The sequence below is a fragment of the Triticum urartu genome, chromosome 7A (genome assembly GCF_056163025.1).
Source record: "Triticum urartu cultivar PI428250 chromosome 7A, HENAU_Tu73, whole genome shotgun sequence".
NCBI classification, from domain to species: Eukaryota; Viridiplantae; Streptophyta; class Magnoliopsida; order Poales; family Poaceae; genus Triticum; species Triticum urartu.
Window position 1 is genome coordinate 691,962,287 of NC_141879.1, and position 11,954 is coordinate 691,974,240.

General features: G+C 46.6%; 1 protein-coding gene across 1 annotated transcript; it reads right to left on the reverse strand.

Annotated features, from left to right (window-relative positions):
• Positions 1-8,919: 8,919 nt before the first annotated feature.
• Positions 8,920-9,944, reverse strand: LOC147961613 (DEAD-box ATP-dependent RNA helicase 15-like). The gene is made up of 3 exons (XM_087538110.1): positions 9,831-9,944; positions 9,564-9,671; positions 8,920-9,477 (listed from the first exon to the last, which is right to left on the reverse strand). The coding sequence occupies exons 1-3, from the start codon at positions 9,851-9,853 to the stop codon at positions 9,345-9,347; spliced, it is 264 nt and encodes an 87-aa protein (XP_087394236.1). The 5' UTR covers positions 9,854-9,944; the 3' UTR covers positions 8,920-9,344.
• Between the last annotated feature and the right edge of the window lie 2,010 nt (positions 9,945-11,954).

The following is an 11,954-nucleotide window of genomic DNA, read 5'->3' on the forward strand; positions in this document are numbered from 1 at the left end:
GGGCGGGCCGGGGCGGCGCGCGTCGGGGCAGGGACGCGGGCGACGGCGACGGGGGCGGGCCGGGGCGGCGCGCGTCGGGGCAGGGGCGCGGGCGACGGCGACAACGGGGGCGGGCCGGGGCGGACGGCGTCGGGGCAGCCTGGCGGCGTCGGTGTCGTCGGGGGTGGCAACTGCAAGATGAGAGTGAAAATCTCCTAAGTGTGGACTTATATAGCAGAGCCTTTAGTCCCGGTTCATGGCAACAACCAGGACTAAAGGTGGGCATTAGTCCCGGTTGGTGCCACCAACCGGGACCAAAGGCCACTTTTCAGCAGCACAAAGGGCGGGAAGCGGCGGCCTTTGGTTTCGATTGGTGGCACCAACCGGGACTAAAGGGGGTCATTGGTACCGGTTCGTGGCACCAACCGGGACCAATGCCCCCCTTTAGTCCCGGTTGGTGCCACCAACCGGGACCAAAGGCCTTGTGCTTCTGCTCCCGCGTCGAAAGTTTAGTCCCACCTCGCTAGTTGAGAGGGATGCGCAGTGGTTTATAAGCCCCACTGCCGCACCCCTCTTGAGCTTCTCTCCATTGCAGGCTTTCGGGCCTAATTGTCACTGCTATGCCTGTGGGCCTACTAGGCCTCCTGCGGGCCTGAATCCTGGCCCATGGATGGGTTTCTAGTCGTATTCAGACTGTGGGGCCCCAGTAGGTGGCACTTTTTTTTGTTTTTTTTTGCTTTTTTTGTTGCTTTATTTATTTTATTTTCTTTTGTTTTTTTGCTTTATTTTTTAATTCCATATGCTTTTGTTTTAGAAAAATTATAAACTTTTTGTTATTGCCATTAGTTTTCAAATTTGAAAACACTTTTTTTGTTTTTTGTTTTCTTTGTTGCTTTATTTATTTTATTTTGTTTCTACTTACAGCAAAATACTTATTGTTGCTATTTTTAATTTTATTTCAGTTTTTTTGTTTTGTTTTCTGCATTATTTATTTTCTTTTGTTTTTTGCTTTATTTTTTAATTCTTTTTGTTTTTAGTTTTAGAAAAATTATAAACTTTCTGTTAGTGCCATTAGTTTTCAAATTAGAATAGTTAAAATTTGAATTCTTTGAAATTTGTGTGAATCACAAGTTTGTTGCCCTCTTGAGAGTGTTCTTGGTGAGAACATTGCTGACAAGGAGTGAACCGGGATTAATGATATTATGAGGGCCAAGCCATAAGACATTAAAGCATTTGAAATGAACTCAGAAAAAGTTGGCATAGCATGTGCATGTACAAAACGGAGAATGGTATCATACTCGTCTGTTACAAAGTTGGCATGGAATCATCATAATAGTTGCGGGAGAAAGTCTTCACTTTTTTTTCGCTTGTGTCATTTGCTTATTGCGCCGTGACCATGGATAATCTTCATCGTTTATCAGGATGCTTGGGTCAGCCTTGACTTTGAAGGGAGGAATTTTATAGAACTTTTCATAATCTTCAGACATGTCTGTCTTGCCCACCACTCCCACGATGTCCCCTTTTTCTGAAAGAACTATGTGGTGCTTTGGCTCATCGTATGATGTATTCGCTTCCTTATCTTTTCTTTTTCTCGGTCTGGTAGACATGTCCTTCACATAGATAACCTGTGCCACATCATTGGGTAGGACGAATGGTTCGTCAGTGTACCCAAGATTTTTCAGATCCACTTTTGTCATTCCGTACTATGGGTCTACCTGTACCCTGCCTCCTGACAGATTGACCCATTTGCACTTAAAGAAAGGGACCTTAAAATCATGTCCGTAGTCAAGTTCCCATATGTCCACTATGTAACCATAATATGTGTCCTTTCCCTTCTCGGTTGTTGCATCAAAGCGGACACCGCTGTTTTGGTTGGTGCTCTTTTGATCTTGTTCAATCATGTAAAATATATTCCCATTTATCTCGTATCCTTTGTAAATCAATACAGCCAAAGATGGTCCCCTGGACAACAAGTACAGCTCATCACAAACAGCTCATCACATGTAATCCAGTCGTCGCACTACTCCGGGTGTAAGGAGCGCAGACTATTCTTGTGTTCATCGACATACGGGGTCACCAAGGTAGAATTCTGTAAAACTATGTAGTGTGCTTTAGACCAAGAATGCCCGTCCCTACATATTATTGAGTCCGCTCCTAGCGTGCCTTTTTCAATCAGTCTCCCCTCATACCGCGATTTTGGGAGACCTATCTTCTTAAGGCCAGGAATGAAGTCAACACAAAACCCGATGACATCCTCTGTTTGATGGCCCATGGAGATGCTTCCTTCTGGCCTAGCACGGTTATGAACATATTTCTTTAGGACTCCCATGAACCTCTCAAAGGGGAACATATTGTGTAGAAATACGGGCCCCAGAATGACAATCTCGTCGACTAGATGAACTAGGACGTGCGTCATGATATTGAAGAAGGATGGTGGGAACACCGGCTCGACACTGACAACACATTGCGCCACATCACTCCTTAGCCTTGGTATGATTTCTGGATCGATCACCTACTGAGAGATTGCATTGAGGAATGCACATAGCTTCACAATGGCTAATCGGACGTTTTCCGGTAGAAGCCCCCTCAATGCAACCAGAAGCAGTTGCGTCATAATCACGTGGCAGTCATGAGACTTTAGGTTCTGGAACTTTTTCTCTTGCATATTTATTATTCCCTTTATATTCGACGAGAAGCCAGTCGGGACCTTCATACTGAGCAGGCATTCAAAGAAAATTTCTTTCTCTTCTTTCGTAAGAGCGTAGCTGGCAGGACCTTCATACTGCTTCGGAGGCATGCCATCTTTTTCGTGCAAACGTTGCAGGTCCTCCCATGCCTCAGGTGTATCTTTTGTCTTCCCATACACGCCCAAGAAGCCTAACAGGTTCACGCAAAGGTTCGTCGTCACGTGCATCACGTCGATTGAAGAGCGGACCTCTAGGTCTTTCCAGTAGGGTAGGTTGAAGAATATAGATTTCTTCTTCCACATGGGTGCGTGTCCCTCAACGTCATTCGGAACAGCTAGTCCGTCGGGACCCTTTCCAAAGATTATGTGTAAATCATTGACCATAGCAAGTACGTGATCACCGGTACGCATGGCGGGCTTCTTTCGGTGATCTGCCTCGCCTTTGAAATGCTTGCCTTTCTTTCGACATTGATGGTTGGTCAGGAGAAATCGACGATGGCCCACGTACACATTCTTCCTGCATCTGTCCAGGTATATACTTTCGGTGTCATCCAAACAGTGTGTGCATGCGTGGTATCCCTTGTTTGTCTGCCCTGAAAGGTTACTGAGAGCGGGCCAATCGTTTATGGTCACGAACAGCAATGCCTTTAGGTTAAATTCCTCTTTATTGTGCTCATCCCACGTACGTACACCGTTTCCATTCCACAGCTGTAAAAGTTCTTCAACTAATGGCCTTAGGTACACATCAATGTCATTGCTGGGTTGCTTAGGGCCTTGGATAAGAACTGGCATCATAATAAACTTCGGCGTCATGCACATCCAAGGAGGAAGGTTATACATACATAGAGTCACCGGCCAGGTGCTGTGATTGCTGCTCTGCTCCCCGAAAGGATTAATGCCATCCGCGCTTAAAGCAAACCATACGTTCCTTGGGTCCTTTGCAAACTCATCCCAGTAATTTCTCTCGATTTTTCTCCACTGCGACCCGTCAGCGGGTGCTCTCAACTTCCCATCTTTCTTTCGGTTCTCACTGTGCCATCGCATCAACTTGGCATTCTCTTCGTTTCTGAACAGACGTTTCAACCGTGGTATTATAGGAGCATACCACATCACCTTCGCAGGAACCCTCTTCCTGAGGCGCTCGCCGTCAACATCACCAGGGTCATCTCGTCTGATCTTATACCGCAACGCACCGCATACCGGGCATGCGTTCAGATCCTTGTATGCACCGCGGTAGAGGATGCAGTCATTAGGGCATGCATGTATCTTCTCCACCTCCAATCCTAGAGGGCATACGACCTTCTTTGCTGCGTATGTACTGTCGGGCAATTCGTTATCCTTTGGACGCTTCTTCTTCAATATTTTCAGTAGCTTCTCAAATCCTTTGTCATCCACAGCATTCTCTGCCTTCCACTGCAGCAATTCCAGTACGGTACCGAGCTTTGTGTTGCCATCTTCGCAATTGGGGTATAACCCTTTTTTGTGATCCTCTAACATGCGATAACTTTAGCTTCTCCTTTTGACTAATGCATTGCATCCTTGCATCGACAATGACCCGGCGGAGATCATCATCATCGGGCACATCGTCTGGTTCCTCTTGATCTTCAGCAGCTTCACCCGTGGCAGCATCATTGGGCACATCGTCTGGTTCCTCTTGATCTTCACCAGCTCCCCCCGTTGCAGCATCACCGTATTCAGGGGGCACATAGTTGTCATCGTACTCTTGTTCTTCGCCGTCTTCCATCATAACCCCTATTTCTCTGTGCCTTGTCCAAACATTATAGTGTGGCATGAAACCCTTGTAAAGCAGGTGGGTGTGAAGGATTTTCCGGTCAGAGTAAGACTTCGTATTCCCACAATTAGGGCATGGACAACACATAAAACCATTCTTCTTGTTTGCCTCAGCCGCTTCGAGAAATTCATGCACGCCCTTAATGTACTCGGAGGTGTGTCTGTCACCGTACATCCATTGCCGGTTCATCTGTGTGCGTTATATATAATTAAGTGTGTCAAAAACCATTACAGAACATCATGAATAGATAATTAAGTGATAAAATTAATATAAGTTCATCATCACATTAAAACCAAAGTACATACATAGTTCTCATCTAACAACATATAGCTCTCCAGAGCATCTAATTAATTAAACCATACATTGAAACTATGTAAAACATTTCAATGCGAAAACAAACGCAATCATAATCGCAACCAAGGTAACAATTGATCCAACGGCATAATGATACCAAGCCTCGGTATGAACGGCATATTTTCTAATCTTTCTGATCTTCAAGCGCATTGCATCCATCTTGATCTTGTGATCATCGACGACATCCGCAACATGCAACTCCAATATCATCTTCTCCTCCTCAATTTTTTTATTTTTTCCTTCAAGAAATTGTTTTCTTCTTCAACTAAATTTAACCTCTCAAAAATAGGGTCGGTTGGAATTTCCGGTTCACATACCTCCTAGATAAATAAAATCTATGTCACGTTGGTCGGCATAATTTTCATAAACAATAAATGAACCAATAGTTATAAAGATAATATATACCACAACCGAATGATACACAGGACGAGGGCCGACGGGGGCGGATACCAAAACCATCGCACTATATAAGATGCAATAATAAAAGTAAGAAAATGATACAAGTATCTATCTAAACATACAAGTAATAATATTTTTCCTTTCAGAAAGAAGATAAGAATAAGAGGCTCACCACGGTGGTGCCGGTGATGAGATCGGCGCGGGTGATCGACGGCGGTGAAGACGGGGGTGGGGCGTGACGGACCGCTAAACCTAGACAAATATTGAGGAAAATGGAGCTTGGAGGTCGAGCTTGGAGAGGAGAAAGCTTAAGTAGTGTGGCTCGGGCATTCGAACACCTTGCGTGCATAGGAGGTGAGCTAGAGCACCACCAAGCCCTCTCCCCCTCGGCAAGAAAAAACAGAGCAGTGTGCTCTGCTCTTGCGCGAGGGGGTATATATAGGAACCACCATTGGCCCCGGTTGGTGGCATGAACCGAGACTAAAGGGGGGCCTTTGGTCCCGGTTCATGTCACCAACCGGGACCAATGGTGGTGGGCCAGGAGCCAGGCCCATTGGTCCCGGTTCGTCCCACCAACCGGAACCAAAAGGTCCAGACGAACCGGGACCAATGGCCCACGTGGCCCGGGCTCCCCCCTGGGCTCACGAACCGGGTCCAATGCACCCATCGGTCCTGGTTCTAGACTGAACCGGGACTAATGGGCTTACCAGGCCTGAACCTTTGCCCCCTTTTCTACTAGTGGAAGTACAAGCATGAACATAAAGAGGAAATCAATCAAGCAAGTCCAGATCACACATCCACTAGAATAGCACACATGAGATCCACAAGTATACAAGTGCAATCCAATGGAAATAGCACTAGGGTAGGGTTCTTTTCAAATCCAAAGAAGATGAGGTCTTGGAGGTAGAGAGATCTTTCCTAGAGTAGGGGCCTTGCATAGTGGTAACCCTATTATACCCTACCGTCAGCGTGTATGACGGTAGGAAAAGTGTCAAATCCAGATATATTTTTAAACAGGGTCAGATCATGCCAAACATTAAAAAAAGTCAAAAGAGTGATTTCGGCCTCCAGACGACTTATCTTGGGCAATCGGATGTGTTCCCAATATGCCATATACTCCTCTTCCTTGGATTTTGGGCACAAAATATAGATGCTTACGTACAGGTGCAACGTGGATGTGGTACAATACTCTCTAAGCACAAAATTGAGCAGGTCCAGCTCCTAGTTAACAGAGTCTACACTTCTCTAGTTACTGGCGCGCTATCGAATAATGAACTATTTTGTCCTTACTAGTCAATGTGTACATGCAATGCACGTTAATTTGAAAGTATATTATGTGCATGTGGATATTAAGTACAATATTATTTGCGTGTTATTATGTGATTAGCGCTATATTTGACATGAAATTAACTGCACGCTAAACGTGTTGAGAGCTCGGCATTGAAGCTGTTTAGGTCGTTGGATTGACATGATTTAATGGCCGAGATTAATTGGATCTGTCCCTTTGGGTCTTTTTATATTGATATAGATAATCTTCTTGACAGAAAAAGAAATAATTGTTAATATTGCTTTAGGAAGGGGAATCAAATGCAAAAGGCTGAAACCCAGCCGGGACTAGAGGCGGCATAAGAACAGAAACGACTACTGAATCATCAACAGCAGAAAAGAGACGATAGAAAAGCAGTTGCTGATTAAAAGGTTTAGTGTCTTGGAAATGCATACTTGGCTGAGAAAATTCAATGGATGACATCTAGTTGAAAGAGAAAAGAAAAAGACTTGCCTTTTTGGTTCATGGTGAAGAGTTTTCACTTACTACATTACACGATGACCTGAAGACCGGAATAACTGAGGGCAAGAAAGGAATAGGACAGTGGCGGCAACTCCAATTGCGGCGGCCTCACACCTACAGTTATGGGCTTATGGCACTTGGTATCACGACTATTCCAGTAGATGCAATACAGTCTTTGTCAAACACAGCGTGGTTGCTCTCAAAAAGATGATAAAATACCATGATGAATGTGGGAACGTTGTACATGCTAGAGTTTATTATGGTCATTTTGCAGCCGAAGAATGATGTCGACCCCTCCAAGGTGAGACCCAAGAACACACCTTCCTTTTCGTAGCTGTAAACGCTTCCGCCTTAAGTTTTAGAGGGGAAACTAGGACACGAGATTTGTGGTTGGGAAGGGATATAAATAGATTAATCGAGTGATGAATGTGATCATCATCTCTACGCATATATTGACAGATTCGAAACAGATTTTTAATCAATTTCACAACAAATTAACTACCAAATACAGTGCACTATGGTTTTTTTGCTATGAAAAAAGAGGATAGCTCTAGTTCGAGCATGGTAGACAGTGGAATTAAGGGTTTGCCTTTGTTTTCCTTTTACTACTATTCCTACCGGTCTAGCTCATGTGAGTGAAATGAATAAAACCTCCACAGTTATGTTGCCATTACCAATTTACCACCAATTTTTAAAAAATGGCAGAAAACCACCTAAAACTTAGCTAAAAATGCATCGGAAGCGGAGTTCTAGCCGGGTCCGTTCATGTCGCTGCCGGTGGTTGACCAGGCACCATGCGCTTACCAACAAATTCGGTACAGATGGCCGGAATGGGACGATGTCAGGCTTCCACCGATTGTCATAGTGGCCGCCGCGCATGACCTACTGCACAACTGCACCACTGACTACACTGGTGAGGTGTGCCAGCTCTAGTCGTCATTCCTAGCTTCCGCGTCCTTCCAGGGGAGTGCCCCTACATCCAGCACTACTCCACGCGAGGAGATGCATTGCTCGGGGTAGGGGTTATGCTCCCTCACTGAATCTAGAACGGGCCGCGGTGAGGGCGCTGGTGCGGTGCTCGAAGCCATGGGAATCGAAGACCGAGGGACTCAAATCATGGAGGGTGGCAGGCTGATGGCTGGAAAAGCATATGGTGTGCCGGATCTTGGGAGGTGTGGCGATTCCGGGAGCACTGCGATGCCTGGGTGAGCGCGACGACGCGTCATGGAGGGCAGCGGCAGGTAAGTGTGCATGGTGAGGCCCACGTCGGCGAGGTACCCCTGGGTGCCAATTTGTTGGGGCCCACCGCCTGCCACCCCTTGCTCAAGAGGTGTCTGATGCAACGCCAAAGAGAGACGGGCGGAGGTGGAGGAAAAAGACCAGGTCAACTGTCCACATGGAATATTTTTTTGCCAATTCAGCCTAAGCGGATCCAACATTTCATAATCGTTGTTTCAGCAAACTCAGAGAGTGGTCAGTGCATTCAGTGAAATTAACTAAAAATTGTGTTTTTTGGGTCGAAAACACAAAAGTGATGTTAAGTTGTCGAAAACACAAAAGTGATGTTAAGTTGCTAGTAATGACGACACAATTGTGATACTTTAATGCATTTCACTCGGCTCAAGTGGGTTGAAACCTGAAAGCGAAGCGGTGCCTATTAATGGCTCCGAGGGGAATAGCTAAGGGGCATATATACATGCTAATCATTCGAACTCAATTGCCCATGGGTGCTCAAGGCTGAATTTCTGGATGGCCCGGAGTAGCCCGGGCATGAGTAAGAAGTCCCTGAAGCCGGAGCTATGGATGCCGACGCCACTCCTGCGCGCATAGATCATCCGTTAGAAAGGGACCAAACAATTGGATGGGAGAAGGAAAAAAATATTGAAATGTATAATAACTTCTTGGGCTACATGGCGAGAGGTAGGCTTGGCGGCAGCGTCGACGGCCTGGTTATCGTCCTCCTCATAGTCAAGCGGCCTTGCGGGTGTAGCCTGTCCATCAAAAAGGAACTGAAATATTTGAAGGGAATTATGAACGTGATCAGCATCTCTGCTAGCATACATTGATAGGTTCCAAACATGCTCTAGTGAATTTCGCAACAGATTAACCAGCACATACAGTGCCTTATGAGGGTAGCTCTAGTTGGAGCATGTTAGACGCTGTGGAATTAATGGTTGCCTTTTACTCCCGCTGTAAAGAAATGTAAGAGATCACATATATGGGAGTACTAGTTATTCCTAGCGGTCTAGTTCGTATGCTTTTGAAACCACTGAAAGCTAATACGTGGTGATTAATGGGTGCCAAGGGGGATAGCTAAGCGTTGTACTACATGCTAACCAATCGAACTAACTTGCCTTCGGGGGGACGCTGCTCCAAGCGTTAGTCCTGGTCTCAAGGCCACAGTCCTGGATGGCCCGGAGCAGCTCGGGCTTGAGAAAGAAGTCTGTGATGCCGGAGCTGTGGCTGCCGACGTTGCCCCTGCGCGCATAGGCCGTCCGTCAGAATGAGAACAAGCAAAGTGAAGGGAAGATGAAGAAAAACAAGGAAGTTGAACGAATAATTACTTCCTGGCGGCTGCGTGCCCGGCGGCCGGCTTGGCGGCGGCGTCAACAGCCTTGTCGTCGTCGAGCAGCTCCTGCTTGTACACGTCGTTCTCCTTGGCCTCTCCCATCCTGGCAACCAAGGAAGAAACTGGTGTCAATTCGAGTGAGAAACTCTAGAAATCGCACACAGGCAGTCAGATGTCTTCTCGCGGAGATAGAAAAGATGCGGGGGCGGGCTGCAAAGAAAGAAGCGGCAGGGCGGCGTGATCCGCCCATATCGAGGCTCACCTGAATGAATTGTGTCGCTCCATAGGGTACGGCCAGATCCAGGCTCGACGAGGAGTGGATCGTTGAATTGGGGATGGAGAGGGGTGGATCGTGGGGGAGCAGAGAGAGGGATGGGAGCGGCGCTGGAAGGAATCGGGACAGAGAATTTAGGGTTTCAGAGGTTTTCTTTGACGACGTGGGTTAATCCCGTTTGGGCTAAGAAGGAAAAAAAATCGTAGCGACAAGTGGCAATGCGAATCTTGGCGCAATAAATTCCTCCTTTCCTTTTTCTTAACACAAATATGGATGCAAGTACTCATGCATATGCGCATACACCCACCGATATGAGTCTTTGCCTGTTGTCAAATCTTGATTCCAAGCTTGGTGTGCTCGTTCCTGACGAAAATGTCATCGTGCCAACCATGGTACCAGCACCGGCGGTAGATGATTGTCGTAGTATTTTGCTTGAATTTTGGAAGGTTACAATTGAGCATTGTTTTAGAGACACGGATATAGTAGAGCTCATGAGCTGGCAAGATAGGGACGTGCGAATACCCCATATGTTTGGGCGGATGCACCCCCTTATTTTCTTATGAAAATTTTGGCCAATGATGTAACCATTATTTGGTGTATAAAGCATGCCCCTTCCCGTAAAAAATAAGGCGCCGAGGAAAGATGGCGGTGACACGAAAAGACGGACAGAGCCAACCGGTCAACTCCATTCCTGTTAGTTTTGCCTAAGTAGATTGATTTTTTTATGACTGCTCTGGCACCGAGACAAGCACGAGAACTCATGCTAGTGGCGTGCAGAGGACTTGCCCGATGTAAAGAATCTGGCCTCGACCGGCTAGGATGAGCAGCATGATTGTGTTTGCATTGAGGAGTTTGGCTGCGACCGACAGGCAAATGCCCTAGACAAACATTGTGAGTAGGGGAAACCCGCGCCGGCCGCCAACAGCGTGGCTCCGTCATTCGGCGGTGGTGGAACAACAGTGGCATGTTGGATCTAAACTGTAAAGAGAATGGCAACGGTGGCTGGTTTCACGGTAGGGAATTGGGGGGGAGGGGGGATCGGTTGTGTTGAGATTCGCACTCCTCGGTATCACTCAAAAAAGATTTGACAAGAATATGACTTTATTCTCGGACAATTGACATATTGTTTACAAATAATTGAGAGAAATCAAAGGATCTATTGAGATGAGAATAGCTGGTTAGTGTATCTACTACTCTGGTAGAAATGGGAGAAGGAACGTTTTGTAAAATCCAGATTCAGAAGATCAATTAAGCTTGTCTATCGAGCTGAGAAGGTCGCACGCGGGTTACCTGCAATAAATAGGCTTGGATATTTGGTGTGAGCTAAAAATTCGGCCAGGGCTGTAACTTATCTGTGGTGTGCGTGAGGGAGGGCCTCACTAGTGAGGCACTGAGGCCGTAGAAGAATGGCATTGGGAGGTGACTGGCCTGGGAAGAGGACTACACAGGACGCTGATATGGATGATGATGATGATTGAGATGCTATCACTCTAGTCTGTTGAAACCAACAGATGGGGCCAAGTGTGGTGTGGTGTAGTAGTAGGCACTTCTAGGCCCCTTCCCGGCTACTGGATCACTCCAGTGCTTCGGGTACTACGGACCCTCTGCCATCCATTGCAGCATAGCCGTTTCATGAGCGGGGGGGGGGGGGGGGGGGGGTAAGCGCAGTTCTTTGAATCAAAGGTTTCATGAAATCGAAATCGATTCTTTTTTAGGTAGATGGATAGATGGATGGATCTATCTTTCTATTTAGATATCTTTTGCAATCAGCCCCAAATCCTTGATTTGGCCAGGAAACAAAGAACTGCTTTGGGCCCAGGAAGCAAAGGGAATGAGCTTGGCTGCTTCTCCCCCACACTTCTTTATTTCTCCGTGCCCCTTCCGCATGCGCTTCGCGCGCCATTGGGCTTTCCTCTCCTCTTATTTCTTCATTGGAGGGTTCGGATGGACTTCGCCGTTCTTTCCCAACGAAAATGGAAAGGGTTGTATCACATCGAGATGTTGATTCGTTTTCTGCCCCAAATGAGATAGGGAATTAGTCACCTTTGTCCCTTCATCTTTTTGAAAGGAATCGAGGCACGGCCCGGCTCGCGTCATTCCAACAACCGATGG

Coding starts and splice junctions, on each gene's coding strand:
- LOC147961613 (XM_087538110.1), bottom strand. CDS start 9,853: ATGGAGCGACACAATTCATTCAG. Junction 9,672..9,830: donor GAGCGACACAATTCATTCAG/GTGAGCCTCGAT, acceptor CTTGGTTGCCAG/GATGGGAGAGGCCAAGGAGA. Junction 9,478..9,563: donor GGGCACGCAGCCGCCAGGAA/GTAATTATTCGT, acceptor CTATGCGCGCAG/GGGCAACGTCGGCAGCCACA.